This window comes from Sus scrofa, chromosome 3, assembly GCF_000003025.6.
Source record: "Sus scrofa isolate TJ Tabasco breed Duroc chromosome 3, Sscrofa11.1, whole genome shotgun sequence".
NCBI lineage: Eukaryota > Metazoa > Chordata > Mammalia > Artiodactyla > Suidae > Sus > Sus scrofa.
In genome coordinates, this window is record NC_010445.4 from 96,171,301 (window position 1) to 96,198,099 (window position 26,799).

The 26,799-nt window shown below is 43.7% G+C and overlaps 1 protein-coding gene across 1 annotated transcript in view; it reads right to left on the minus strand.

Moving 5' to 3' along the window:
* Window positions 1–26,799, minus strand: part of SLC3A1 (solute carrier family 3 member 1) — a 43,671-nt gene that overhangs the window by 13,914 nt on the left and 2,958 nt on the right. The window contains 7 exon segments of the mRNA NM_001123042.1: window positions 1,200–1,319; window positions 12,198–12,323; window positions 19,088–19,180; window positions 19,183–19,241; window positions 19,351–19,530; window positions 22,477–22,929; window positions 24,488–24,590. Of these exon segments, the coding sequence (NP_001116514.1) occupies window positions 1,200–1,319; window positions 12,198–12,323; window positions 19,088–19,180; window positions 19,183–19,241; window positions 19,351–19,530; window positions 22,477–22,897 (999 nt within the window). The 5' untranslated portion in view covers window positions 22,898–22,929; window positions 24,488–24,590.

Consider the following 26,799-nt stretch of genomic DNA (forward strand, 5'->3'; position numbering starts at 1 on the left):
GGTTCGGTCCCTGCGCTTGCTCAGTGGGTTAACGATCTGGCGTTGCCGTTAGCTGTGGTGTAGGTTGCAGACGCAGCTCAGATCCTGCGTTCCTGTGGCTCTGGCATAGGCCGGTGGCTGCAGCTCCGATTGGACCCCTAGCCTGGGAACCTCCATATGCCGCGGAAGCGGCCCAAAGAAATAGCAAAAAGACAAAAAAATAAAAAAAATAAAATAAATAAATAAATAAAAATAGAGTGACAGTAGAATGGTGGTCAACTAGAGGAAGGAGAGTGGCATGTGATGACCCTCTCTCATGTGTGGCATGGGGGGAGGGTTGAGGACCACTGGTGAGGAAACACAAGGAGTCCAGATTCTGTAACAGGTAGCCTTGGGCAGTAATTCCATTCATCACCTCTGTCACCCTCAATAAATTAATTTCTCTAAGATTTGCTAAATGGAGATCATCAAACCTCAGGCGATGCTGAGAGAGTTAAAAGGAAACAGCACATAGCACACAATTGCCACTCAGCAAGTGTTATTTCCCTTCCCTTCTCTACCTTTGTGTCTTTTTTTTTTTTTCCTTTGCTGTCTTTTTAGGGCATATGAAGGTTCCCAGGCTAGGGGTCGAATCGGAGCTGTAGCTGCCAGCCGATGCCACAGCCACAGCAACCTGGGATCTGAGCTGCATCTGCAACCTACACCACAACTCACAGCAATGCCAGATCCTTAGCCCACTGAGCGAGGCAGGGACCGAACCTGCGTCCTCGTGGTTACTAGTCAGATTCGTTTCTGCTGAGCCACTACGGGAACTCCCCTTTGTGTTCTTTAATGACTACAAAAGCACCTGCAGAACTGAGGCACCTCCCTTGAGCCTTGAGTGAATGACAAAATTGCAGTAAGTTACAGCCTTACACTGTCCATGCCCTCAGAACACTCGTCACCAAAGGGCTCCTCAAGGGATCACTCTGGAGGAAACCAGAGCGGTCTGGTCACATGTGTTTGAAACTCCTTGGTGGTTCCTAAAGAAAATGATTCAAAGCACTTCCTACGGCAGGATAGAACTCACCTCTGATAAATGGTGTCTCCGGCTAAAAAAAACCACTCTGATGACATTTTTGGAAAAGGAAAAATATATATATTACATATATATGTAATACACTGAATATATTTTAAAATATTTTTATAGATATATAGGTATGTTTAAAACAAAACTTTACCGGGATTTGGGTCTTATTCACTTGGGTCTCGTCTCGCAGATGCTTTGCTTCTAGGAGAAACTGAACAGCATCAAAACTAAAGCCGTCGACACCCTTTGAGAGCCAGAACTGTATGATTTCCTAAACGTGAAGAAACAAAATGCTTGGTTACATTAACTACACATTATTGTGGTAAGGTTTTGTAAAGGTTCTGTCTGTAAATGACTTTCTGTCATAAAACAATCACGTCCAGAGTTCCCACTGTGGTGCAGCACATTAAGGATCTGGCCTTGTCTCTGCAGTAGCTCAGGTCACTGCGGAGGCGCGGGTTCCATCCCAGGCCCTGTGCAGTGACTTGAGAATGTGGCCTTGCTGCAGCTGTGGCATAGGTCCCAGCTGCGGCTCAAAATTCGATCCCTGGCCGGGGAACTTGCATATGCCACAGGTGCAACCAAAAACAAAAAAAGATCACCTCTGCAAGTACAGCACTCACTGGTGTATTCTTGTTTATTAGCACAGCAGTGTCTGAGCATAATGAACTTGGAGTAACTGCATTTCTGGGCTCATTTCTTCCCTCACATTTGAATACAGAATGTTCACATTTGTCATTGATGCCATGAGCATGTTCCCAGCGCGTAAAGAGTCCACTCAAAATGAAAGAGTGAAACCACAATGAAAGATAGGACTTGGGAGAAACTGGGAACATAGCTCATCTCCCCCATGCCCAGTTCCTAAAATAGGTCCCTCCGAACTGAGAGAAAATAACCAATTAAGCAGCTAACGATGAAGGGTTCTTCACCAGACTGGGAGATTCCTGAGGGAGAGACGGCAGCTTTCACTTCTGTTTCCCTTGCCACTGACCTGGCACCTGTTACTTAGTGAACCAGTTGTGGAATGAAAGAATGAGCTATCAAGCCTGGACGAGTCAAACACTGTGATACTGTTGGGACACTGACGAAGTACAGCATGTTCCCTGGCTTCCAGGCATCTACAGAGTAGTTGGGGACACATGAGACCCGAGGGGGTTACTGAATGGAAGGCAGGACGTGCTTCAACATGAGATTCCTGTCTGCAGGGCCGCTGGAGCTCCAAGGGGATCAAATTTAATGTGGGTGGACACAGCCAGACAAGGGAAAGCTAGGGCTTGAACTTGACCGGCAGGATGTCATCAAGGAGTAAGATCTAGAAGAACATTCTGGACTGTTTGTGGCAAGCATGGGCCAAGCATGGAGGCAGAGAATGTCTTGGCCTGTGTTGGGGCAGTTCAGAGGACCAGGTGACCTGGAAAAGGGCCCAGGTTTCAGCTCCCCTCTCCCCTCCAAGCCATTCCCTCACAGCTGGCCCTACTCCTGCACCCACTGAAAGCCACCCTGCTGCAAAGGGACAGTGGCTCTTCCTGTTCTCCTTTCAGCTCAATCCTTGCTGAAAGGAAGGTTTTACCGGCATGTGTAGATCATGCTAGGGCAGTACTGCCTGTAATACACTGGAATGAAGAAGCCAAATGTCACCTAGTAAGGGGAGCAGATCCCAAATGAGGAGGGTCCCCAAAATCACTTGCTTGATTCCAAGTGTGTTTCTTGTGTCTACATGTGCATATGGGAGCTCTGGGGTGCTGCATTTCAAGGCTCCCAAAAGTTTCTATAAGCTGGATGTAGGGCTTGATGCTGCTGTCAGCCCCTGCAGATCAGATCCCAAATGGCACAGCTTGAACAAAGTCTTCAAATCTAAGAGCAGGCTCTGCTGCTAACAGGCCTCATCGTGAACACAGTTGACCCTAATAACCTTAGGATGGCCCTCCCCAGCACAATTTTTCTTGGGGTACAAAACCCACAAATTTATTGTTAACATCCTTACTTCTTCACAAAATCCTTCATTCAATAGGTATTTGGGTTCCCACTATGGACAAGGCACTTGGAACTAGAACCATGAGCAAAAACAACACAACCTTGACACAGTCCTAAGTCTCAAGAATTCTTTTTGAGAGTCCTCAGCTAGACAAATATTAATGCAAAAAAAAAATCTAAATCACAGACCTGATAAAGCTTTAAATGATAATACAAGAAGGTGGATGGAAAAGCAGGATTTGCTAGGGAGGTCAGCACCACAGGAAGTAAACACAGTTGGTTAGTGATTCAGCTAGAGAAGACAGCAGATAAGAAGGCACCTCATCTGTACAACAGGATCTGAAGAATTACCTCTTCATGGTAGTCGGCTCAAGGGCTCACTTAGCCTAAAGCTAACCAAGCTTAAGCTTTAAGACCCTTCATTATATGGGCCCTTTTCTACCCACATTCTTTTTTCATTCTGAATAAACATAACCATTTTTTTTCCTTTTTTTTTTTTCTTTTTAGGCCTGCACCCACAGCATATGGAAGTTCCCAGGCTAGGGGCTGAATGGGAGCTGTAGCTGCCGGCCTACATCACAGCCACAGCAATGCTGGATCCGAGCTGTGTCTGTGACCTACACCACAGTTCACGATAATGCCAGATCCTCAACCCACTGAGCGAGGCTAGGGATCGAATCTGCAAACCTGCATCCTCATGGATTTAGTCAGATTCTTTTTCCACTGAGCCATGATGGGAACTCCTTTTTTTTTTTTTTTTTTTTTTTTTTTTTGGTATTAAGAAGGCCCCCAATGTTTACAAGCTTCGGATCCCACACAACCCAGATCTACCCCCAGGTGGCGCTGTTCTTTATAAGAGGGAACATTGACAGAAGAGCAGGAGTGGGGTGACACAAGTAACTATAATCCATCCGAGCAGCCTCTGACAAAAATGTGGGAAAACATTAAACCATCATGCTATTGTAAACATTAAGCTTTTAAGCACTGATTTCCTAAAACAAGGCTACTGGTTTTCTTCATGGGGTCCTCATTGACTTCAGGGATCTCAGAATTGCTAACTATTGACCCAACATTAAAGAATGAGAAATGTGTAGCTCAGCATAACCATGTGGCCCCGGCAGGGATTTTCACTGGAGTCCAGTAAGAGATGTTATCCTTGTGCGATGAGACAAAACAGCAAAAACTGAATGCTTGTTTTTGAGAGTCATCTTAAATGCTGAGGTTTTCACCCAGATAATCTAAAATTTGCTCTTGAAAAATATTTGCTTCGTGCTATTTATTCTCAACCAGGTAAAAAAAGAGAACTCCAGATTTTAATTGTTAACCCTCTCTCTTATGCCTATGAAACTCCCCCAGGGTGCCACATGGGGAAATGGACACAGAACCTGCTTCCACAAGGTCTGGGTGACCCATGTCGGGATCACGGGACTCGGGACAATACACTGTGTCCCTGATTCCTAACTCCCATCATATCACATAGTCCTGGTTTTTCCACCAGGCATGTTTTCATCCTTTTCTCCTTAAACAACTCACTGCTCTGAATGAGAAAGAACTCAGTTTGATGTTACCTGGTATCCAAATTCTCAAAACCTTGAGGCAAAGCTTTCCTTTTGAGATGGCTGAAGTCACTGGGCCCATTTACCTAAAAAGCCAGGTTTGGAATAGAGAAAAGCTCTGCTCTTACATGTGACATATAAGACATCTTCTTGATACTGACATAAATCCCAGGTCATCACCTCAAGAAGGAATGAGAAAGCGTAGGATATTTCAGAAGTACAGAGAGAAAATCATATCCTCTGCTTAAAAGCAAAGGAAAGAAAACCAACCCTACTGCTCTTTGGAAATCAGGTTTAAATTCTTTGCTAATTCCTCCAGAAGCAGGACATGGAGGAGGGATCAGGGGCTCCAGAATCTGACCTGTCTGGGTACCATCCCATCTCTCCCTGAACCCCAGTATGGTGGCATGAGTTAGGTTGTCTGCATGATCTTGATAAACCTCTGTTTCTTTTTTGCTTTTTAAGGCCGCACCATCCATGGCTTATGGAGGTTGCCATGCTAGGGTCTAATTGGAGCTGCAGCTGCCAGCCTACACCAGAGCCATAGCAACACAGGACCTGAGCTGAGTCTGCCACCAACACTACAGCTCATGGCAATGCCAGATCCTTAACCCACTGAGTGAGGCCAGGAATGGAACCCTCATCCTCACGGATGCTAGTCAGGTTCGTTACCAGTGAGCCACAAAGGGAACTCCCAACTTTGGTTTCTTCATCAATAAAATAATATCTGGAGTTCCCATCGTGGTGCATTGGAAACGAATCCGACTAGGAACCATGAGGTTGCGGGTTTGATCCCTGGCCTCGCTCACTGGGTTAAGGATCTGGTGTTGCCGTGAGCTGTGGTGTAGGTCGCAGACACAGCTCGGATCTGGCATTGCTGAGGCTGTGGTGTAGGATGGCCCCTACAACTCCAAAAAGACAAATAAGAAGAAGAAGAAAAAGTAAAATAATACCTGCCTAATAATAAAAGAATATTTGCAGGGATTCCGTGAGGATTAAATGAGATATGGCTGTCAGAGTCAACTGATGCTTGGGTCTCTATATTACCTGATCCCTCTGCCACTTGGGACAACACAGACTAGCCTTGTCATCTAGAAACACTCATGTGCCTGTGAGGTCCAGGACCCCTGCTCCTGGTTTGCCACCCCTCGTCCCCATACTGGACAACGCCTAGCAACTCCACTGTGCGGTGATCCAAGCTTTCTCTCTGCTGGGAGCGTTCCCACCTGTGCCTCCTCACCTGGTTCATTCTTATTCATCCTCCAGGTACCACTGCCTCCTATGTAAACCCCTCCCGGGTCTCTGCTACTCTGTGACCAGGTTAGCTGCCTGCCCTCCACACTCCCACTTCCCACAGTCATGACCACTCAGCGCATCTCACTGTAATTTCATGTTTATCTACCTCCCCCTCCAGAAGATAAGCCCCACAATGGCCACACCATGCATCTCTCTTACCACCCATTGTACCCCTGGCATATGTACTGTTAAAAGAGGGGATAGTTTATAATGAAGTGCAGGACATATGGGTGGTGTAATAATGATGCAGCGATTAGTATCGAGCACAGAGCTGGTGTATAAAGCAGATAGTGAGCAAATTTTATTTTGAATGGAGCTGCTTGTCTCCATAAATACTGTGCTCAGTAGGGACAAAGCAGAGTCAGCATTTCTGCTCTGGATTCCAGGAGGGCATCTTGGCACCCGGTTCCCAGCTGCTATGAACACACCAGCTCCCTGGATCCCACACTCCAGGGCTCAGCATTCTCACATGGTGGCTTTGGAGTCACACTGAGCACCAGAGGCAGGGCCACGGCATCTGGAGTCTCCTCCCTGCTCTGCAGCTTACCGACTGTGTCCTGTGTCACTTCACTTCTCTGGGCCCGTTTCCTCATTTGCCAAATAAGGGATTTGGAGGGCAAGTAAAAATCAAAGTGATTGGAAAAGTATAACATACTGGACAAAAATAAGCCCCCACTTCCTCTGAGAAAACTTCCTGACGTCTCTGGCTGAAAATGCCGCAGGTTCAGGGCAGAGCCAAATTCTCAAAGGGCCAGTGCAAGGAGGGGTGGCAATGAGGAGAGAAGAGGGTGCCCACGCATGGTGTTCCCTACATGCAGCCTCCCACTGTGCAGAGAAGCTGAAATCTGATGGAAGCCAGAAGGAAGAAGGCTCAGGCTCTGAGTACAAACCCGTGTGCAAGCAGGAGTCATTGCAAATGCCTCCCCACCACAAACTCTCAGGGTTGCAAATTATTAACCTGCTTAACTAGAAGCTGCAGAAACAGCCCTGCTCGAGGGTGGGGGAGGGTGTCGGAAGTCCCTTCATGTGAAAGGTCCCTTTCCAGGAGCAAAGAGCCTTCTCTTACAGGGTTGGCCTTTCTTATTTAATAGGAAATCTTCTAAACCAGGCTTGCAAAAATGTCTAACCTCTCAACCAGAGGCAGTAATGATTCATCTCAAGAGGGATTTCAGCCTGCAGGACTAGTAAATAAGGCTTCTGTTCACGTACTCCACTCCTCGGATGCTGGCAAGAGAGCAGCTGGGTTTGCCAAAGAAGAATTAAGGCGTTGCTGGCACATCTTGGCAGAATTTATCACACTTGTCTAAACATCTCCAGACAATCCATCAATATTGCCACAAGGAGCCTGGAGAAACCCACTGCCTAAAAAACGACTGGTTTCTACTCCTATATATGAATTTCCAATTGAAAACCTCCTTTCAAAAACTGCATGACGAGTTCCCGTCGTGGCTCAGTGGTTAACGAATCCGATTAGGAACCATGAGGTTGCAGGTTTGATCCCTGGCCTTGCTTAGTGGGTTAAGGATCCAGCGTTGCTGTGAGCTGTGGTGCAGATTAGCAGCTGCAGCTCCGATTGGACCCCTAGCCTGGGAACCTCCATATGTTGCAGGAGCAGCCGAAGAAAAGGCAAAAAGACAAAAAAAAAAAAAAAAACCAAAAACCCAAAAAACAACAACAACAAAAAAAAACTGCATGAAAAGTGAAACACAGAGAAAGTGATAGTTCGCCTCGCATCAGGTGTTGGGTTGTAGTTAAGAATGGGGATTCCATGGAGTTCCTGTGGTGGCTCAGTGGTAGCACACTTGACTAGTATCCATGAGGATGCAGGTTCAATCCCTGGTCCCACTCAATGGGTTAAGGATCTGGCGTTGCCATGAGCTGTGGTATAGCTCACAGATGCAGCTCGGAACTACTGCTCCAATTCAACCCCCGGCCTGGGAAGCTCCATATGCAATGGGTTCAGCCCTAAAAAGCGAAAAAAAAAAAAAAAAAAAAAAAAAAAAAAAAAAAAAAAACTTGCACTACCTTTTGTAATTTCTTCTATTGATTTTATGATCTGGGAATATTTCAAACAAGTTGAGTAAAATACTTATATTCTCACCAAGACTTTTTTTTTTTTTTCTGGCACTGAAAAGCAAATAAAGCAAAAGAAAAGAAAAGAATGGGGACTCCAGAATCTCAGTGCTTGGGTTTGAATCCTATTCCTTCAACCCCTTGGTGGTTGATGTCACCTCTCTAAGCCTCAGTTTCCTTCTCTGTAAAATGGTCTGGAGATCTCTTAAGTGAGGCTTGTTCTGAGCATTAAATGAGATGATCCAGGTAAAACACTTGGCTTAATAAGAGTGTGCTGGGGGAGGGGGAGGTATGTAAATGACCTTCAGTGACGGAGGAGAGGCCACACTCCACCAGCGAAGTTTAAAAATAACCCCTAGTGAGTCAGCTGACGGTGTCTTCCTCCCCTCCTCCAACTGAGACAAAACAGCCTTGATAAGGTGCCCACTTCTCCAGATCTCAAAGCAATTCTTCTAAATTCTGGAAAACCTCACACCTATAAAGTAAAAAGAATCTTAGAACTAAAGAGTCTATAGGAAGATACTTACTCAAAGAAGTACAGGACGTGTACACCCAAGACTAGAAAACACTGTTGAACTAAATTAAAGGAGATCTTAAGTGGAAAGACATTCTGTAGATCAGAAGACTTAATATTGTTAAGAGTGAAATACTCCCCCAGACTAATCCACAGATTCAATACAATCCCAGCAGGCTTCTTTGCAGAAATTGACAAGCAAATAATAACATTTCTAGGGAAATGTAAAGAACCCAGAATAGCCAAACAATCTTGAAAAAGAAGAACAAATCTGCAGGGCTCACACTTCCCAATTTCAAAACCTTCTATAAAACTACAATAGTCCAGACAGTGTGGTACTGGGCGTAAGGACAGACATACAGACCAATGGAACAGAACTAACAGTCTAGAAATAAACCCTAATATTTATGATCAATTGATTTTCAAAAGGGTTCCAAGACAGTTCAATGGTGACAGAATAATCTTCTGTAAACATGTTGCTGAGGTAAATGTATCGACAGTTACATGCAAAAGAATGAAGTTGAATGCCCTCTCACTATATAGAAAAATGAACAAAAAATGAATCAGAGATCTAAACATAAGAGCTAAAACTACAAAATCTTTAAAAGAAAGCATATGAGTTAAATCTTCAAGACCTTGGATTAGGCAATGGTTCTTAAATGTGACACTAAAAGCACAAGGAAGAAAAGAAAAAATAGGTTGGACATAATAACAATGAAAAACTCTTGTGCATTTTCAAAGGGTACCATAACAAAGTGAAAAGATAGCCTATAGAAAGGAAGAAAATTAACTGCAAATCATGTATCCAGAATATGCAAAGAGCTCTTACAACTCAACAACAAAAACAAATAGGTGTTCCCGTCGTGGCGCAGTGGTTAACGAATCCACTAGGAACCATGAGGTTGTGGGTTCGGTCCCTGCCCTTGCTCAGTGGGTTAAGGATCCGGCATTGCCGTGAGCTGTGGTGTAGGTTGCAGACGAGGCTCGGATCCCACGTTGCTGTGGCTCTGGCGTAGGCCAGTGGCTACAGCTCCAATTCGACCCCTAGCCTGGGAACCTCCATATGCCGCAGGAGCGGCCCAAGAAATAACTAAAAAGACAACAACAACAACAACAACAAAAATATAATTTTTAAATGGACAAATGATTTGAATAGACATTTCTCCAATGAAAATATACAAATAAACTATAAGCACATGAGAAGATGCTCAACATCATTAGCCACTGGGAAATGCAAATCAAAACTATAGTGAAATACCATTTCACACATACTGAGATGACTGTGATAAAAAATACAGACAATAACAAGTATTCATGAGGATATAGTAAAATTGGGGCCTTCATTCATTGCTGTAAAAAGGTAAAATACTCCAGTTGCTTTGAAAAACCATTTCCCAAATAGTTAAATATAGATTAAATATAGAGATATATTGTAGACATATAGACAGATACTATATGATTCCATTTATACGAACTGTCCAGGACAAGCATATCCACAGAGACAAAAAGTAGATGAATGGTTGCCAGGGGAACAACTTGAAGGAGAAAATGAAGGGACTGTGGGGAATAACTTCTAATGGGTATGGGGTTTTTTTTTGGGGGGGGTAATGAAAATGTTCTAAAATTAGTTGTGATACCTGCATAACTTCATGAATATACTAAAACAACTGACATATATTTGAAAGAGGTGAATTTTATGGTATGTGAATTATACTTCAATACAGCTGTTATGTAAAAACAAAACAACAGGAGTTCCCGTCCGGCTCAGTGGTTAAAGAATCCAACTAGGAACCATGAGGTTGCGGGTTCAATCCCTGGCCTTTCTTAGTGGGTTAAGGATCTGGCGTTGCCATGAGTTGTGGTAGATCGCAGACACAGCTTGGATCTCCACATTGCTGTGGCTGTGGGGTAGGCCAGCGGCTACAGCTCCGATTCGACCCCTAGCCTGGGAACCTCCATGTGCCACAGGAGCGGCCCTAGAAAAAAGCAAAAAGACAAAACCAAAATCAAAACAAAACAAACTAAGGGTTGCAGGTCCCTTAGTGACTCCAACATGGCAGCCTGCCTGCTCTCCATTAGCTCACAGGTAAGCTGTAGAAAGGGACCCTCACCTCCCTGTTCTGTTCGGTCTCCTCCCCACCTACCTGAGAACACTACCCCACTACCTAATTTCTTGCCCATGAGAGCCATAGCACCAGCAACAATGACAACAACTACCTGGCAAATGTTCATTGTGAATTATGTGTCACGTATGGTTGGAACTGCCACCAGCCAGGTATGAGCCCCATCAGCTCTCACCTGGGGCACTGCGGGAAATCTCCTGTGTGCAGACCACAGAGGGATCATTAGCAGCTCACATATATCCTTTACAAGAGCATTCAAGGGGACACAGGATTAGCCTCACCCTCCACTTTGCACCCCAGCTCCCTCTCTCCCTCATTTCATGGCAGTGCTCTGGCAGTGTTGCCAGCTAAAATACAGGACAACCAGTTAAGTTTTAATTTCAGATAAGCAATGAATAATTTTTTAGTAGAAGAATGTCTCAGATATTACACTCTGCATTGTTTATCTGCAATTAAAAGTTAACTGAGCGTCCTGTAACTTTCCCTGCTGTATGAGGCAGCCATGCACGCTAACCCCCAGGTCATTTCTGAAACACGTGGAGCTCAGTCTCCCCTAGAGAATTTGGCAGCTGCTCTTCCATGGTCTGAAATCCTCTTCCTGCAGATATTCCCATGGATCCCTTACAAACCCAGGTTTTTATGTAAATGGGACCTCATCACAGCAGTGTCTCTGAGCCAATGCCTCTCTGGCACTTCGAGGGTATTTACCCTAAGCTTCACCACCACCTAATGTGCCGATGTGTTATATATTTAGTTCTTTTTTTGTTTGTTTGTTTGTTTTAGGGCCGCACCTGTGGCATATGGAGGTTCCCAGGCTAGGGGCTGAATTGGAGCTGCAGCTGCTGGCCACAGCCTCAGCCACAGCCACAGCCACGACAGATCTGAGCCACCTCTGCAACCTGCACCACAGCTCACGGCAACACTGGATCCTTAACCCACTGAGCAAGGTAAGGGATCGAACCTCATGATTACTAGTCAGATTTGTTTCTGCTGCACCATGATGGGAACTCCCTATTTAGGTCTTAATTGTCTGCCTTCCCCTCAGTATATTGGGAATTCCTTGAGGGCGGGGCTTCTTTTACTCACTGCTGCCTTCCCAGTGCTTAGAACAGGACCTGGCACAGAACAGATAGTAAGGTAGTATTTATTGAGTGAATACAGAAGTGCTGGCAGGGGTTCTCCTATCTAATGTTCCAAAAGTTCCTGAGACAAAGACTTCCATCAATCGTGTCTCATAGACTGGGGATCCAAGACTCAGAAAAGCCAAAGAACTCACCCAGAATCCTCTTGCAGCCAACCGTGGGGCTGGGTCCAGACACAGGACGTGGACCCGGAGCCCCCGTTCCTGCCTACTTCACTGCACCAGCTTGCTGTCACAGGCAGAAGGACACCTCAGAGGTCGGGTAATAGGTTTTTGTGTTTCCCTTCCATTGCAATTATTCGGGGTTAGAGGAAAGAAGGAGCTGCCAACATATCTGAGAGTCTACATGTGCATCAGATCCCTTAATCTAAGAAGGATTTTGCCCACACAGTTACTGTCCAACATCAAGTGTGTGGAATAACCACTCAAGCGCCCATGTAGTGGAGAGGTCTGCGTGGGTGTCTATACTCACTTTTATTTCTTCTTGAACATCAGGATTGCGGAAATTTAAATCAGGTTGCTCTTTCAAAAACTGGTGAAAATAGCATTGGTTTCGTATTTCATCAAAGTGCCAACTGGAGTTTCCATAGACACTTAACTAGCAAACAGAAAATAGTACATCCGTTACTTAGAATGGTTCATATGTTGGTATCGCCCACAAAGAAATGATAGTTGCCACCCCAGCCCGTGCAGACTGAGTGCACTAGAATTTTCCTTCCGGGAAGAGCACCATGTAATTCAATTCAATTCCCTTATAATGCCACCCGCTGGCCTAATGCCAGACAGAGGTGGTTGTGATGTGTTTGTACAGTAGAAGCTGTTCATCACAACGACAGAATCAAATCAAAGCTCTCAAATGCAGGACAAAGGGCAACTGAAAGGGTAGATATTTCTAATATATTTTCTTGGACCTTCTGTCCAGGCTCTGGACTCCTGTAGGTGAAGAAAAGCAAATGATGATCAAAGGAGGAAAGAGACACATTCTCTTGGTCTTGGAGCTTAAATCCAGAGAGAGAATTTAAACTATGCCTTCAGAAAAGTATCAGAATCATTCAATTTAAAACTCTTTTAGTCCTGGAGTTCCCATCGTGGCTCAGTGGTTAACAAACCCGATAGGATCCATGAGGATGAGGGTTCAATCCCGGGCCTCACGCAGTGGGTTAGGGATCCTGCATTGCTGTGAGCTGTGGTGTTGGTCGCAGACTCAGCTGGGATCCGGTGTTGCTGTGGCTGTGGTGTAGGCTGGCGGCTACAGCTCCGATTGAACCCCTAGCCTGGGAACCTCCATATGCCATGGGTGTGGCCTCAAAAAGACAAAAGACAAAAAATTAAAAAAAAAAACAAACACAAAATTCCTATAGTCCTCAGGAATAAAAGAAATCTAGCAACTTCAAGTGCTGGGACCCAGCAGTGCTTGACACTGGTGCTGCTCTCCTCCTTCTAGTAACACTCGCATCCGTGCCTCTGTGATGTGACTTTCCTGGGTGCCCTCCTAGATCTCTCATCACTCCTTCTCAGTCTCCCCTGAGGTACCTTAAGTGAAGGTTCCTCAGAGCTCTGTCTTGGATCATTTATTCATGCTAAAGAGAACATCTAGACAACATTTAAAGACTTTACCCGGATTTTGCATAAGTATTTTCTTTTTCTTTTTGCTTTTTAGGGCTGCACTCATGGCACATGGAAGTTCCCAGGTTAAGGGTCGAATCAGAGCTGCAGTTGTCAGCCTACACCACAGCCACAGCTACCTGGGATCCAAGCCGCATCTGCGACCTATACCTCAGCTCACGGCAATGCCAGGTCCTTAACCCACTGAGTGAGGCCAGGGATTGAACCTGCAACCTCATGGATACTAGTCGGATTCATTTCTGCTACGCCACAATGGGAACTCCTAAATATTTTCTTTTTAGTTGGAAGTCCTAGTCACACTGGGTCCTCATTTCCATGGCAACAACTGGCCAAAGCTAAGTAGTAGATGCTGTCTTTGCAGGAAGCAGCTCACTTCAATGTCCATCTGGATACAAACCAGGGTAAGATTTGTATGGCATATACATAATCAAGAAAAGATCAGTATGCAGACTGAAAAAATACTCCATGAATCTGCTGCAAAGGGACAAAGACTTCAACAAAAAATTGGGGAAAGAAACCATAAACAGGTGTTTCCCAGAAATGGAAATTCCGGGAAATAAATGGATGAAAAAACAATAAACATCTTAAGTCATTAGGTAATGACTACATTAATAATTAGTAATTTGATAAATAATCATTAGCAATTAGATAAATGTAGAATTAATACCTTAACGTGATACCAATTTATGTTCACCTGGTAAAAATTACAAAATCTGGCAGTACCAGCAATTAATGAGGGTATGTATTTTTCTTCATCTCTGTCTTTTTTTTTTTTTTTTTTTTTTGTCTTTTTAGGGCTGTACCTTCAGCATATGGAGTTCCCAGGCTAGGGGTCAAATCAGAACTGCAGTTGCCAGCCACAGCCACAGCCACAGTGGAATCCAAGTCACGTCTGCTACCTGTACCCCAGCTCAGGGCAACGCCAGATCCTTAATCCACTGAGCAGGGTCAGGCATCGAACTCGAATCCTCTTGGATACTAGTCAAGTTCGTTATCACTGAACCACAATGGAAACTCTGAGAGTATGTATTTTTCATACTGTTGGAGGGGATATAAATTGGTATAACCACTTTGATCATCGATTTGACATTATCTTGTAGCGCTGAGCATGCAGGATCCTGTACCCAGCAATTTCACTCCTAGCCATTTTCCTTAAAGAAACTCTTGTCCACGTGCCCCAGCAGAAATAGATTAATGAGAATTTTTATTTATTTATTGGCCACGGCATGTAGAGCTTGAAGTGGTATCTCAGGGACTGAATCTGAAACTGAAAGCCCTGAATCCTAAGCGCTAGACCACCAGGGAACTCCTGGAAATTTTATTTTTTTTCTTTACACAACTGCACCTGTGGCATATGGAAGTTCCTGGGCTAGGCACTGAACTGGAACTGCATCTGAGGCCTATGCCATAGCTATGGAGACACTGGATCTGAGCTGCAGCTGTGACCTACGCTGCAGCTTTCAGCAACACCAGATCCTTAATCCATTGAGAAAGGCCAGGGATTGAACCTGCATCCTCACAGACGCTATATTGGGTTTTTGGGGTTTCTTTTTTTTAGGGCCACATACATGACATTTGAAAGCTCCCAAATTAGAGCTGCAGCTACTGGTCTACACACAACCACAGCAAGGCCAGATCTGAGCCACATCTGTGACCTACACCACAGCTCACGACAATGCCAGATCCCCCACCCACTGTATAAGGCCAGGGATCGAACCTGCATCCTCATGGATACTAGTCAGATTCGTTTCCACTGCACCACAATGGGAACTCCCACAATGTTGGGTTCTTAACCTGCTGAGCCATGACGGGAACTCCATTTCCCCAAGAATTTTTAAAACATTGTTAGTAATAGTGAACACACCAGAAACATTGTTAGTAATAGAAATAGCCCAACTGCCCATCAGCAGAGGAATGAATAAAGTAAATCATGGACTATTCACAAAATAGACTATCATACAACTGTGAAAATGCATGAACCACAGCTACCAGAAACAACATGAATGCATATTTAAAAAATAAGTTAAAAAAATCCAGTTGCAGAAGACTACAGCATGATGCTTGCTCATAATGTTCAAAACAGGAGAGACTAAGGGAGTTCCTGCAGTGGCTGAGTGGAAACAATCCAACTAGTATCCATGAGGATGCGAGTTCGATCCCTGGCCCTGCTCAGTGAATTAAGGATGTGGCATTGCCGTGAGCTGTGATGAAGGTTGCAGACTTAGCTTGGATCCCTTGTTGTGTGGCTGTGGCATAGGCTGGCAGCTGTAGCTCCAATTCCAACCCCTACCCTGGGAACTTCCATATGCTGCAAGTGCAGCTCTTAAACACACACACACATACAAAGAGGAACTAAGTACTTTTTTTAAAAAAATATGTACATGTGTAGTAAGGCAAAATAAAAAGCAAGGACATGGAAAACCCCCAATTCAAGGTCAGTGGTTACCTCTCCGAGGAGGCCTGGGGACATGACAGGGAGGAGCCCTCAGGTGCGTTCAGCACTATGGCTGATGGCAAGTTCTTCCTTGGGCTCATCGATGCTCACTCTACTATTATTTTCCTTAACTTGGATACATAGTACATACTTTTAAAGTTTTATCTAAGCATAACGGAAATAAAGTGCACATATTTAAAGTGTACAATTGGATCAGTTTGGCATATATATATTCACATGAACCTCTCACCATGGTGAAAATTGTGAACATATCAGCCTTTGTAATTCCTAATCCCACTCTCCTCCCTGTCTCCCCCATCCCTAAACAACAACTAATCTGCTTTCTGTCACAATAGATGAATTTTCTAGAATTTCATGTAAAGTAGTAAAAAATATCTTTTGTCTGGCTCCTTTCACTCTGCATAGTTATTCTGAGATTCATCCACTTTGTTACTTGCTCTCAATAGCGCTCCCCTTTTCACGGTAGTATGGAGGTATTTATATTTCTATAATATGTTATACATACTTTTGTATGCATTAACTATCACCTTTAAAAAAAGACATACAACCTTGGCTACAGTGGAGTGGGTAGAAAGATGGAAAATCTACTTGCCAAAGATGCAGCTGTTACAGCCTATGGGCAAGAGATGGTGGGGTTTGAAATATGGGTGGCAAAGTGTAAAAACAGACTGTGCATGAGTTTGCATTGTGGCTCAGCAGGTTAAGGACCTGACATTGTCTCTGTGAGGATACAGGTTCAACCCCTGACCTCGCTCAGTGGGTTATGGATTTGGCATGGCCACGAGCTGCGGCTGAGGCTCGGCATGGTTATGATTTGACTCCTAGCCTGAGAACTTCCATCTGCTGCAGATGGAGCCATTAAAAAAAAAAAACAGGAGTTCCCATCATGGCGCAGTGGTTAACAAATCCGACTAGGAACCATGAGGTTGCGGGTTCGGTCCCTGGCCTTGCTCAGTGGGTTAAGGATCTCGCATTGCTGTGAGCTCTGGTGTAGGTCGCAGACGCAGCTAGGATACTGCGTTGCTGTGGCTCTGGCGCAGGCCGGCAGCTACAGCTCTGATTAGACCCCTAGCCTGGGAACCTCCATATGCCGCAGGTGTGGCCCTAGAAAAGGCAAAAAGATAAAAAACAAACAAACAAACAAACAAAAAACAGACCATGCAGATAGAGTAACCAAATCCAGTCCTTAGCCCTTGCATCTATTAGCCATGTGAAGCAGGGCAAAATATTTAACTTTTTTTCTGCCTCAGTCTGTTCATGTGCAAAAAAGAATTAAAGCCTAACTCTTAGGATTGTGGGGGAATTAAATGAATTAATGAATATAAAACTCTCAGCACTGACCCTGGCATACAGTAAGCATTTAGCAAATGTTTGCTAATGTCATTATCATTTTAAAAAGTGGTGGACTGGAGAAAAATTCGGGATGTGAAACTGCCAGGACTTGCTAACGGCCTGTTCACCAGGCTGCATGTTAGTGCCACTGGAGTTTGGGGGAGAAGATTGCACAGTTGGCTTTACCACATGTCCTCTGAGTGCCTTCAGGTCACCTAAAAGTTGATGCCCAGGAGTCAGCCTCTTTAAATGTTTAGGGAGGTCAAGGAAAGAGGAGGAGGCACTGGAGTCGGAAGAGATGAGCCAGAGTAAAAAGCTCTGCAGACGAAACATTGTAAATTAAATATACTTTCAAAAAAGAAAAAGAGAAGTTGCTGTTGTGGCACAGCGGAAACGAATCTCACTAGTGATGGTGAGGTTGTGAGTTCGATCCCTGGCCTCGATCAGTAGATGGGGATCCAGTGTTGCCATGAGCTGTAGTGTAGGTTGCAGATGCTGCTCGGATCCCGTGTTGCTGTGGCTATGGTGTAGGCCGGCAGCTGTAGCTCTGATAAGACCCCTAGCCTGGGAACCTCCATATGCCATGGGTACGGCTCCAAAGGGCTAAACAAACAAACAAACAAATAATAAATAAATAAAAGCTCTGCAGATAGGGGGAAAGAAGGTGAACTAGAGTGGGCAGAGGGACTGGCCTGGGCCAGGAGTAGAACCTCCAGATAAAACTCAGGACACTCAGTTAAATCTGAATCTCATGGAAACAATGAAACTTTTTTTTTTTTTTTTTTTTTTTTTGCTTTTAGGGCCTTTCCTGCAGCATATGGGAGTTTCCAGGCTAGGGGTCAAATCAGAGCTGTAGCCCCAGTCTACACCACAGCCATAGCACCTCGAGATCTGAGCCTTGTCTGCGACCTACACCACAGCTCATGGCAATGTGGGATCCTTAACCCACCGAGCAAGGCCAGGGACTGAACCCACATCCTCATGGTTACTAGTTGGGTTCGTAACCTGCTGAGCCACAAAGGTAACGCCAATGAATACTTTTTTAGTAGAGGTAGGTCCCATGCAATATTTTCCACTAAAAAATTAGATCGTTTATTTAAAATTCAGATTTCACTGGGCTCCCTGGATTTTTATCTGTATATCTGGTAACACAAACAGGAGCGACATGGCCTCTGCTGCAAAAGAAGTGACTAGAAAGGAGCTGGAAATGGCAGCAGGCTGATTTGACAGCTTCTAGTCTTTCTTCAAAGTGGAATTTACTGCCAAGAATGAAAAGATGGGGAGAAGGCAGGTGGGATGTCTGAAGAGGAGAGAGGGCATGTGGATGAGTTGGATTTAGTAAAATTCCCCAAAAGACTGGATGCCTCACTTCAGTCAAGGACAATGAATGTCCAGAGGCTCAAGTACTAAGGTTCAGGCAAAGAGAAAACAGATGGTTGGGTTCATTTATGGCTAGTATTTTGTCGGACAGAGGAGTAAAAAGTCAGAAAGGCAAGGGGTCTGGAGAATAGCAAGACAGTTACTGAACTAATAGGACCTGGAGTCTAAGTTGGACAGAGTTGGAAGTAAAAGAAAGGGAGGCTAACAGAAAGTATAGGCTTTAATTTGCTAGAACACATCAGGCTCTACAACAAAGGGAAAAATCCAAATCTCTATATACAATTACCAGGCTTCAGACTTTATTTCTATTTCTTTGGGGAACTTGTTCTTCTTCCCATAAAATTAACCTATCAGTTTTTTCCTTTAAAAGGACTTTATAGGAGTTCCCCGGTGGCTCAGTGGGTTAAGGGTGGGCATTAATGGGTGTGGCACAGGTTCGATCCCTGACCCTGGAACCCTCACACGCTGTGGGTATGGCCCAAAAAAGGAGGGGAGACTTATAAATCACCAGTTTCAACAATGAAGATCTGCCCATTTTCCTTCTGTAAATCAAGCACGTCGGTACTTACCCAGTTGTTGGGTGGTATAGTTATACCATCTTCCTGGGTACAGTCATGCCAGATATAATAATCAGTATATTTCCCTGTCCGGGTCCGACTCAATGAAACCAAGCATGTTTATCACTGGTGTGGTTTGGTATGAAATCAATTATTAATTTCAAACCTAATGAGTGAAAATATTTCAAATGTTAGGCCAAGATTATATGAGAATAATATAACAGATAGAAAAATGTTTTTCTCAACTCATCCCACCCACCTTCCATCCAATTTACCTTTATCATGTATGGCTGCAACCAGATTCTCAAAATCTTTCATTGTTCCAAAAATGGGATCTATTTCTCGGAAATCTTCAACACCATACCGGAAATCTTTAAGGGATGACTTATAAAATGAAGTAATCCAAACAGTTTTTATATTTAAAGTTGTGAGGTAATCCAGCTTATCTTGAATACCTGAAGAAAAAAGTCAAAGCCATGAAAAATAAATAAAGTTTGGTTTTTTTTGAGTTAAAGGATTAAAAATAAAAGGAATACAGAATTCCTGGGTTAAGGATCCAGCGTTGTCACTGCCATGGCTCAGGTCGCTGCTGTGGCGCTGGTTTGATCCCTGGCCTGGAAATTTTCACATGCCTCTGGTGTGGCCAAAAGTAAAATAAAATAAAATAAAATAAAAATAAAAACAAAAGCAATAGGCCCAAGATGGAAGTTTTTAGATCAAGACAGAAATATTTGGAATTGTGTTGAATCTGGGGGAAATTCAAAGAGCGAACTAGTTCTACAAACCACGGCAAATTCGTCTTCTAGCAATAACCTTTGACCTTTAACATCAATGCATAACATTTTAAAACGTCTGTGGCTTGTTCGTATTTTACATTTAAAACCAAGACTACAGTATTATTAATTCATCTTATGCATGGTTTTCGAATACCTAATCCAGGCCAGATGCTGGACTAAGTATCAAGGTACAAAGAAGAATCGTACAGGACCCCTGATGATCACATCTCTAGGCTGCTGGGCAGTGTGAAGACACTTGCCACACGTGACTATCAAGCACTTGGAAGATCCAATATGAAAAGAAAAGAATGTAAAATAGCTCATTCATATTTTTATATTGATTATACATTAAAATGATACAGTGGATATGTTGGATTAAACAAAGTATATTATTAACATTAATTTTACTTGTTTCTCTTTTACTTTTTATTGTATTTTATTTTGGCCACGCCCAGGCCACTGGGAAGTTCCAGGGTCAGGGATCAAACCCTCACAACAGTGACTCAAACCACAGCAATGACAATGCTGGATCCTTAACCCACTGTACCACCAAGGAACTCCTCTTATACTTTTTAAATGTGGCTCCTAGACAACTGACCAGTACCTCTGTGTTCACATTCTATTTCCTTCAGCCAGTGCAGAAGCCGTGAATTTATACAAAAGAGAATTCTAGACTTGACTGAGAAGAAATAGAGGAATGAAACTCTTTGTACTTGGGACCTCTTAGGATAATTAGGAAATAATGTGGGGCTTTTGTTTCCAGTTCAAAGTCCTAAATGCTGAGTCAGAGGTGAGTTTCTCGTTCAGTCTCCCTAACTTTCTGTGGAATTCTATGCGGCTTCCTACAACCTGAGCCTATCAGAGGTCACTGAGGCCAAAGCACAAAGTCCCCTGACCTGGAGGCTCTTCCCCATAACAGGCTGCTTATTTTTGCCTGCGTTATACCTCAGTTCCCACTCGTGGGTGGCTGTGAGCATCACAGAGCGTTAACAGGTAACAAAAGAATTTTGATTTAAGTCAGAATAGCCATACCTTATATCAAGAACAGGTACCAAGGAACAGGATGATAAAAACAGGGAGGCTGAACAGATACAAAGTAAACATAGGATCCCAGGCCCACACTCCAGGGGAAGAAGGTAACCGCCAAAACCAGACTGAAACCTGAAATGATTTCTTCGAAGTATCACAACAAATCCCCCTCAACCTCATGGAAAAATACCTACTGATCACAGGAATCAGCCAGTCCTTCAAGGACAAGTTACTGGAAGTGACAACTGTGAGAGGTGATTAGAAGCCACCCTGGGCACAGGAATTTGAGGTATATCTAGAAGGAGAAAACACAAGCAGGGCCGGGAAGTGGGGTGTGTATCTTTCACTTGCCCAAGCACTTACTTGGCAAGAAGCAGCAGGTGCTAGGACCACGCGGGGTTGGGGGCAGTAGGGAGGAGGTTGGGGATTAGAAGGAAAGTCACCCAGATAAGATATGCTATCAAGCTAAGCTAAGATATTTCTGTCCTGAGCATCAGGGGTGCCACAAACACAATCCGAAGCACCGCAGGAGCTCTAAGCTCTAAGGAGGGAGGCGCACCCTCTGATAGGGAGGTTAAAGATTAAAGAAGGAAGTGGGTTTGAACTGCATCTTGAAGGACAGATAATATTTCAGTTGGTTAAGATACAGGATGATTTTCAAGAGAGAAAAGGACAGAGTGTGAAAAAGAAAAGCCTCTTCTTAATAGTTATTAAGGAAAGTTGATTTCAAGAGAGGATTTGTAACATGTTACAGGTCAATTATGTTCATTTCCACCTCCCACACTCTATTAAATCATTGTTTTGTCTTCTTCAAACCAAGTATCATACCAAAAGTTATTAGTTTATTGGTTTCTTATTGTTGCCCTTAACTAGGATAACCACATCAACCAATCTGCAGGGGACAGTTCTTGTGTTTGGTCTCCGTCCTTGTTTGAGCAATAAATTGTAAGGATGTTCTACACATAACACACTAGAAAATTATTAGCATAACTGTAAAAAACTTTTTTTAAACTTTTTTTGATTAATACAGATGTTGTTTGAAATAATCCTTAATTTAAGTAATGACCAACCCGCTCTATGCCTTTTTTTCTTTTCTTCATTCCTCAGGATGTAAGCTTTAAAGACTCAGGCTTTTTAAAGACATCATTCAATCTTTTTCTAAAATAGCATTTTACGCTTTGTTCCCTAATAAGAAACTCTCCACCAGATTGTCAAGCTAGCCACTGCACACACGGGGAAAAGAATTCTAGTCACTCCGAGATAACCTACCCTAAAGTGCACAGAAACAGGGCACATTTCAGGAGAAAACTTGCCCACATGAGAAACTGACCAACTACGCATGGGTCCATAGTGGATAATAAACAGAACACCTCTTTGGGGCTCAAAGGGCCCCAGCAAGCGACCTTTCATCATATGGGAAGGATTGCTGGGTTCTGCAGAGTGGCTTTTTAAAATATCATAAACAAGGAGAAACATACCAGTCATACTGGATGGAATGTGCTTACCCCACAACCCAGGCATGATTCGTTTTCCAAGACTGGAAGAGCCCTAAAGCAACCTCCTTCCGGCCCCGCCCAAAAGTTTCAAGACACGCACCTTTCAGATCTCCGTTCCCGTCTTTGTCGCTGTCCTTGAAAGACCTTGGGTAGATCTGGTACATGGGCCCTGCCTGCCACCAGTCCAGGCACTTTGGAGAGATGGCGATGATGGAGATGGTGGCTGCGATGAGCGCAAGCACAGAAGCCACTGTGAGCCAGAAGAGGACTTCCCGGGGCACCCGGTAGCGTGCCTGGCCTGAGAACTGGAACAGCACCTCCTTGGGCATCCCCGCGTAGGGCCGGATATCCTTCAAGTCCGGATCCCCAGGGCCAAGCATGTCCACGGCATTGTGCTGCTGCCGGTCCTCTGGGTTTGGGTCCCTCTCCCGGATGTCTTCATTTTGGACAAACCCATTGTTTGTCTGGCCGCCCTTCAGACTCATTCCAATGGAGCCTCTCTTGCTTTTATCTTCAGCCATGTCTCACAATCTTATCCCAGCAGAGCGCCTTCCTGCAGTAACAAAGGTGAGGAGGGAACTTGCTGAAATGCTTGGTCATGTTAATGAGCGTTGTGTGGTTTATAAATAAGCCTGGCTGGACTTTGTCCAGCCAAGGAATAAAGGGTAAAGATGAAGGAGGTTTTAAAAAATTCTCTTTACACCTGTGATGTTGCTACACTCACAATACAGATGGATTCCCATCTGGGCTGGGACGGGGGTTGGGGGGCATAAAGGAGGGGAGATGGGAAGAGGGGATAGGGTGCCATTGAAATTTAAGATGTTGGAGTTCCCGTCATGGCTCACCAGTTAATGTACACGACTAGTATCCACGAGGATGCAGGTTTGATCCCTGGCCTTGTTCAGTGGGTTAAGGATCTGGTGTTGCCGTGAGCTGTGGTGTAGGTTGCAGATGTGTCTCCGATCCTGCGTGGCTGTGGTGTAGGCTGGAGGCTACAGCTCCAATTGGACCCCTAGCCTGGGAACCTCCATATGCCCCTGGTAAGGCCCTAAAAAGACAAAAGAAAGAAAGAAATTTAAGATGTTACTTGATTGAGTACACAGATGTTCACAGCAGCATTATTCACGAGAGCCAAAAGGTAGAAACAAGTAGTTCCCATTGTGGTTCAGTGGGTTAAGAACCCCACTAGTATCCATGAGGGTGCAGGTTTGATCCCTGGCTCAGTGGATTAAGGATCTGACATTGCAGTGATCTGTGGTGTAGGTCGAAAGGGCTGGGATCCCGTGCTGTAGTGGCTGTGGGGTAGGCCCCCCAGCTGCAGCTCTGATGTGACCTCTAGTCTGGGAACTTCCATATGCCTCAGGGGCAGTCTTAAAAGGGGGGGGGGGTAAAAGAAAAAGGTAGAAACAAGCCAAGTGTCCAACAATGGATGAAAGGGCAAAAAAATGTGCCATATAAAAAAAGGAATGAAATTCTGACACGTGCTACAGTATGATGAACCTTGAATACATTATACCAAGGAAGCCAGACACAAAAGGACAGGTATGTCTGAGTCCACTTATATGAGGGACCTAGACAAATTCATAGAGACAGAGAGCAGAAGGGTAGTTACCAGGAGTCGGAAGGAGGGGAGAGGGTGAGTGGGGAGTTCTTATTTAATGAGTACAAAGTCCATTTGGGATGAGGAAAAAAGTTCTGGAGGTGGTTGGACACCAATGTAAATGCACTATATGCCACTTAATTGTACACTTATAGATTCTTTTTATTTTATTATATTATTTTATTTTATTTATCTTTTTAGGACTGCACCCATGGCATATGGAGGTTCCCAGACTAGGGGTTGAATTGGAACTATAAGCCACCAGCCTACACCACAGCCACAGCAACGTAGAATCTGAGCCATGTCTGCAACCTACACCACAGCTCACGGCAATGCCGGATCCTTAACCCACTGAGCAAGGCCACAGTTCGAACCTAAGTCCTCATGGATGCTAGTCAGATTTGTTCCACTGCGCCACAACAGGAACTCCCACTTAGAGATTCTTAAAGTGATAAATTTTATGTTACGTACATTTTATGACAAATAACGCTTATTATTATTTTTTTTTTACCTGGTTGTGCAAAAAAGAAACACCAAATTTTCCAAGTGAAAACCTCCTTTTCTTTACTTTTTGTTTTGAAGGTCTCTTCCTACAAATGCAAAAGCAAGAGGATCTGGAGACAGAAAACAACACACCTTTGTTACTGAAGCTATTTTATTCTATCTCAGTTCAAACCAACCCGATCAATATCTATCTGCATGTTCAGTTTGACCCCAGCTGCCTTCAGTCTTTTCTTTCTTTCCTTTTTTTTTTTTTTTTTTTTTTTTGTTCTTTTTAGGGCCTCACCCTAAAAAGCATTTGGAGGTTCCCATGCTAGGGGTCCAATCGGAGCTGTAGCTGCCCTCCCACACCACAGCGCCATAGCAACGCAAGATCCGAGCCACATCTGAGACCTACACCACAGCTCACAGCAACACCAGATTCTTGACTCACTGAGCGAGGCCAGGGATCAAACCTGCATCCTGGGAGTTCCCGTCGTGGCGCAGTGGTTAACGAATCCAACTAGGAACCATGAGGTTGCGGGTTCGGTCCCTGCCCCTTGCTCAGTGGGTTAACAATCCGGCTTTGCCGTGAGCTGTGGTGTAGGTTGCAGACGCGGCTCGGATCCCGCGTTGCTGTGGCTCTGGCGTAGGCCGGTGGCTACAGCTCCGATTCAACCCCTGGCCTGGGAACCTCCATATGCCGCGGGAGCGGCCCAAGAAATAGCAACAACAACAACAAAAAAAAGACAAAAAAAAAAAAAACAAAAAAAACAAACCTGCATCCTCATGGATTCTAGTTAGATTTGTTTCTGCTGAGCCACAATGGGAATTCCTGCCTTCAGTCTTGTTACTGATTTTCAGAAAAGGAAATGGCTATCCATTCTTGGAAGCCCTTTCCAAAGTGAGGGTGGCAGAATGGGGAATTCCATATCTAGCAGGTTCAAGTGCTTTATTATAGGTAAACCATTCTTAATACAAGCACTAAAAGAGTTGTTTAATATTTGACAAGTATGAAGTACAGATTTGCAACCCTGAGGAAACTACATTAAAGTAGGTGTGCGTTCCTAAGACTATGAAAGCCTTAAGGGAATGTGATGAGTCATGGCTTCTGATTAATTAGTGACACATAAAATAAACAAATCTATGACTCATTTGATCAAATAAGAATTTTTTCTTTTAAATAAGGAAAGTTATATGAATTTCTAATATTACTGTTATTTTGTAGAGTGGCTTAGGAGCAGCAATTGGTACAGAAGAATGAGCTATTTGATTTTGGACAAGTTATTTTTAAAAAGTATAAATCCAGGAGTCCCCATTGTGGCTTAGTGGTTAACAAATCCGACTAGGAACCATGAGGTTGCGAGTTCGATCCTTGGCCTCGCTCAGTGGGTTGGGGATCTGGCATTGCTGTGAGCTGTGGTTCGGATCCCGAGTTGCTGTGGCTGTGGCATAGGCTGGCAGCTACAGCTCGTTAGACCCCTAGCCTGGGAACCTCCATATGCCTCGGATGCAGCCCTAGAAAAAGACAAAACAAACAAACAAACAAAAATGTATAAATCCCAACACCTAGCTCATTGAATGCATCCAATAAGTGGCATCTCTCATTATTATTATGCATATTTTGTATATTTTTTAAAAACTTAAAGGACTTTAACTCTTGTATCTTCAAATTGCTTTCTCTCTCCAACGTATAATGGTAATTTTCACAACAGAAGATAATTCTTTTTCTTTTTTTTAAACAAGTGGCCGCACCTGCGGCATATGGAGGTTCCCAGGCTAGGGGTCGAGCCACAGCCACTGTAGAAGCAACGCCGAGTAGTTATGTTGTGAGCCACACGGGAAGTCCTTTTTTTTTTTTTTTTTTTCAGAAGATATTCTTGAAATGTACTCACTATTTGGGAAAAAACAATATGCAAAAATACCTATAGTTTAAAAATAATTTTAAATTATAAAAATAACTTCTAATTATGTCCTTAAGTTCTAAGTATTTATTCATACAAATGCAAAGAAAACTCCACATCGTAACAATATACTTTCATGACAGAAATATTCCATTTTGACTTTTCCCCATTTTATTTAAAGTAAAAGTAATGACAAAAATACTTTGAACTTCCAGAAAATGCAAACTAGAATCTTTTGAAAAGCAATCTGGAATAATTATCTGGTCTTTGGTGAGAGGATTTTTTTTTTTAAACAATAAAAGCAATTACCAAAGAAAATTGCTTGAATTGACTGAATAAAATTTCTGAGTTTATTATATCATAAAACATACTAATTGAAGAGCATTTGAGAAACCAGGAAATATGTTGGTAATAAATATGGCAAAGAACTTACGTTTTT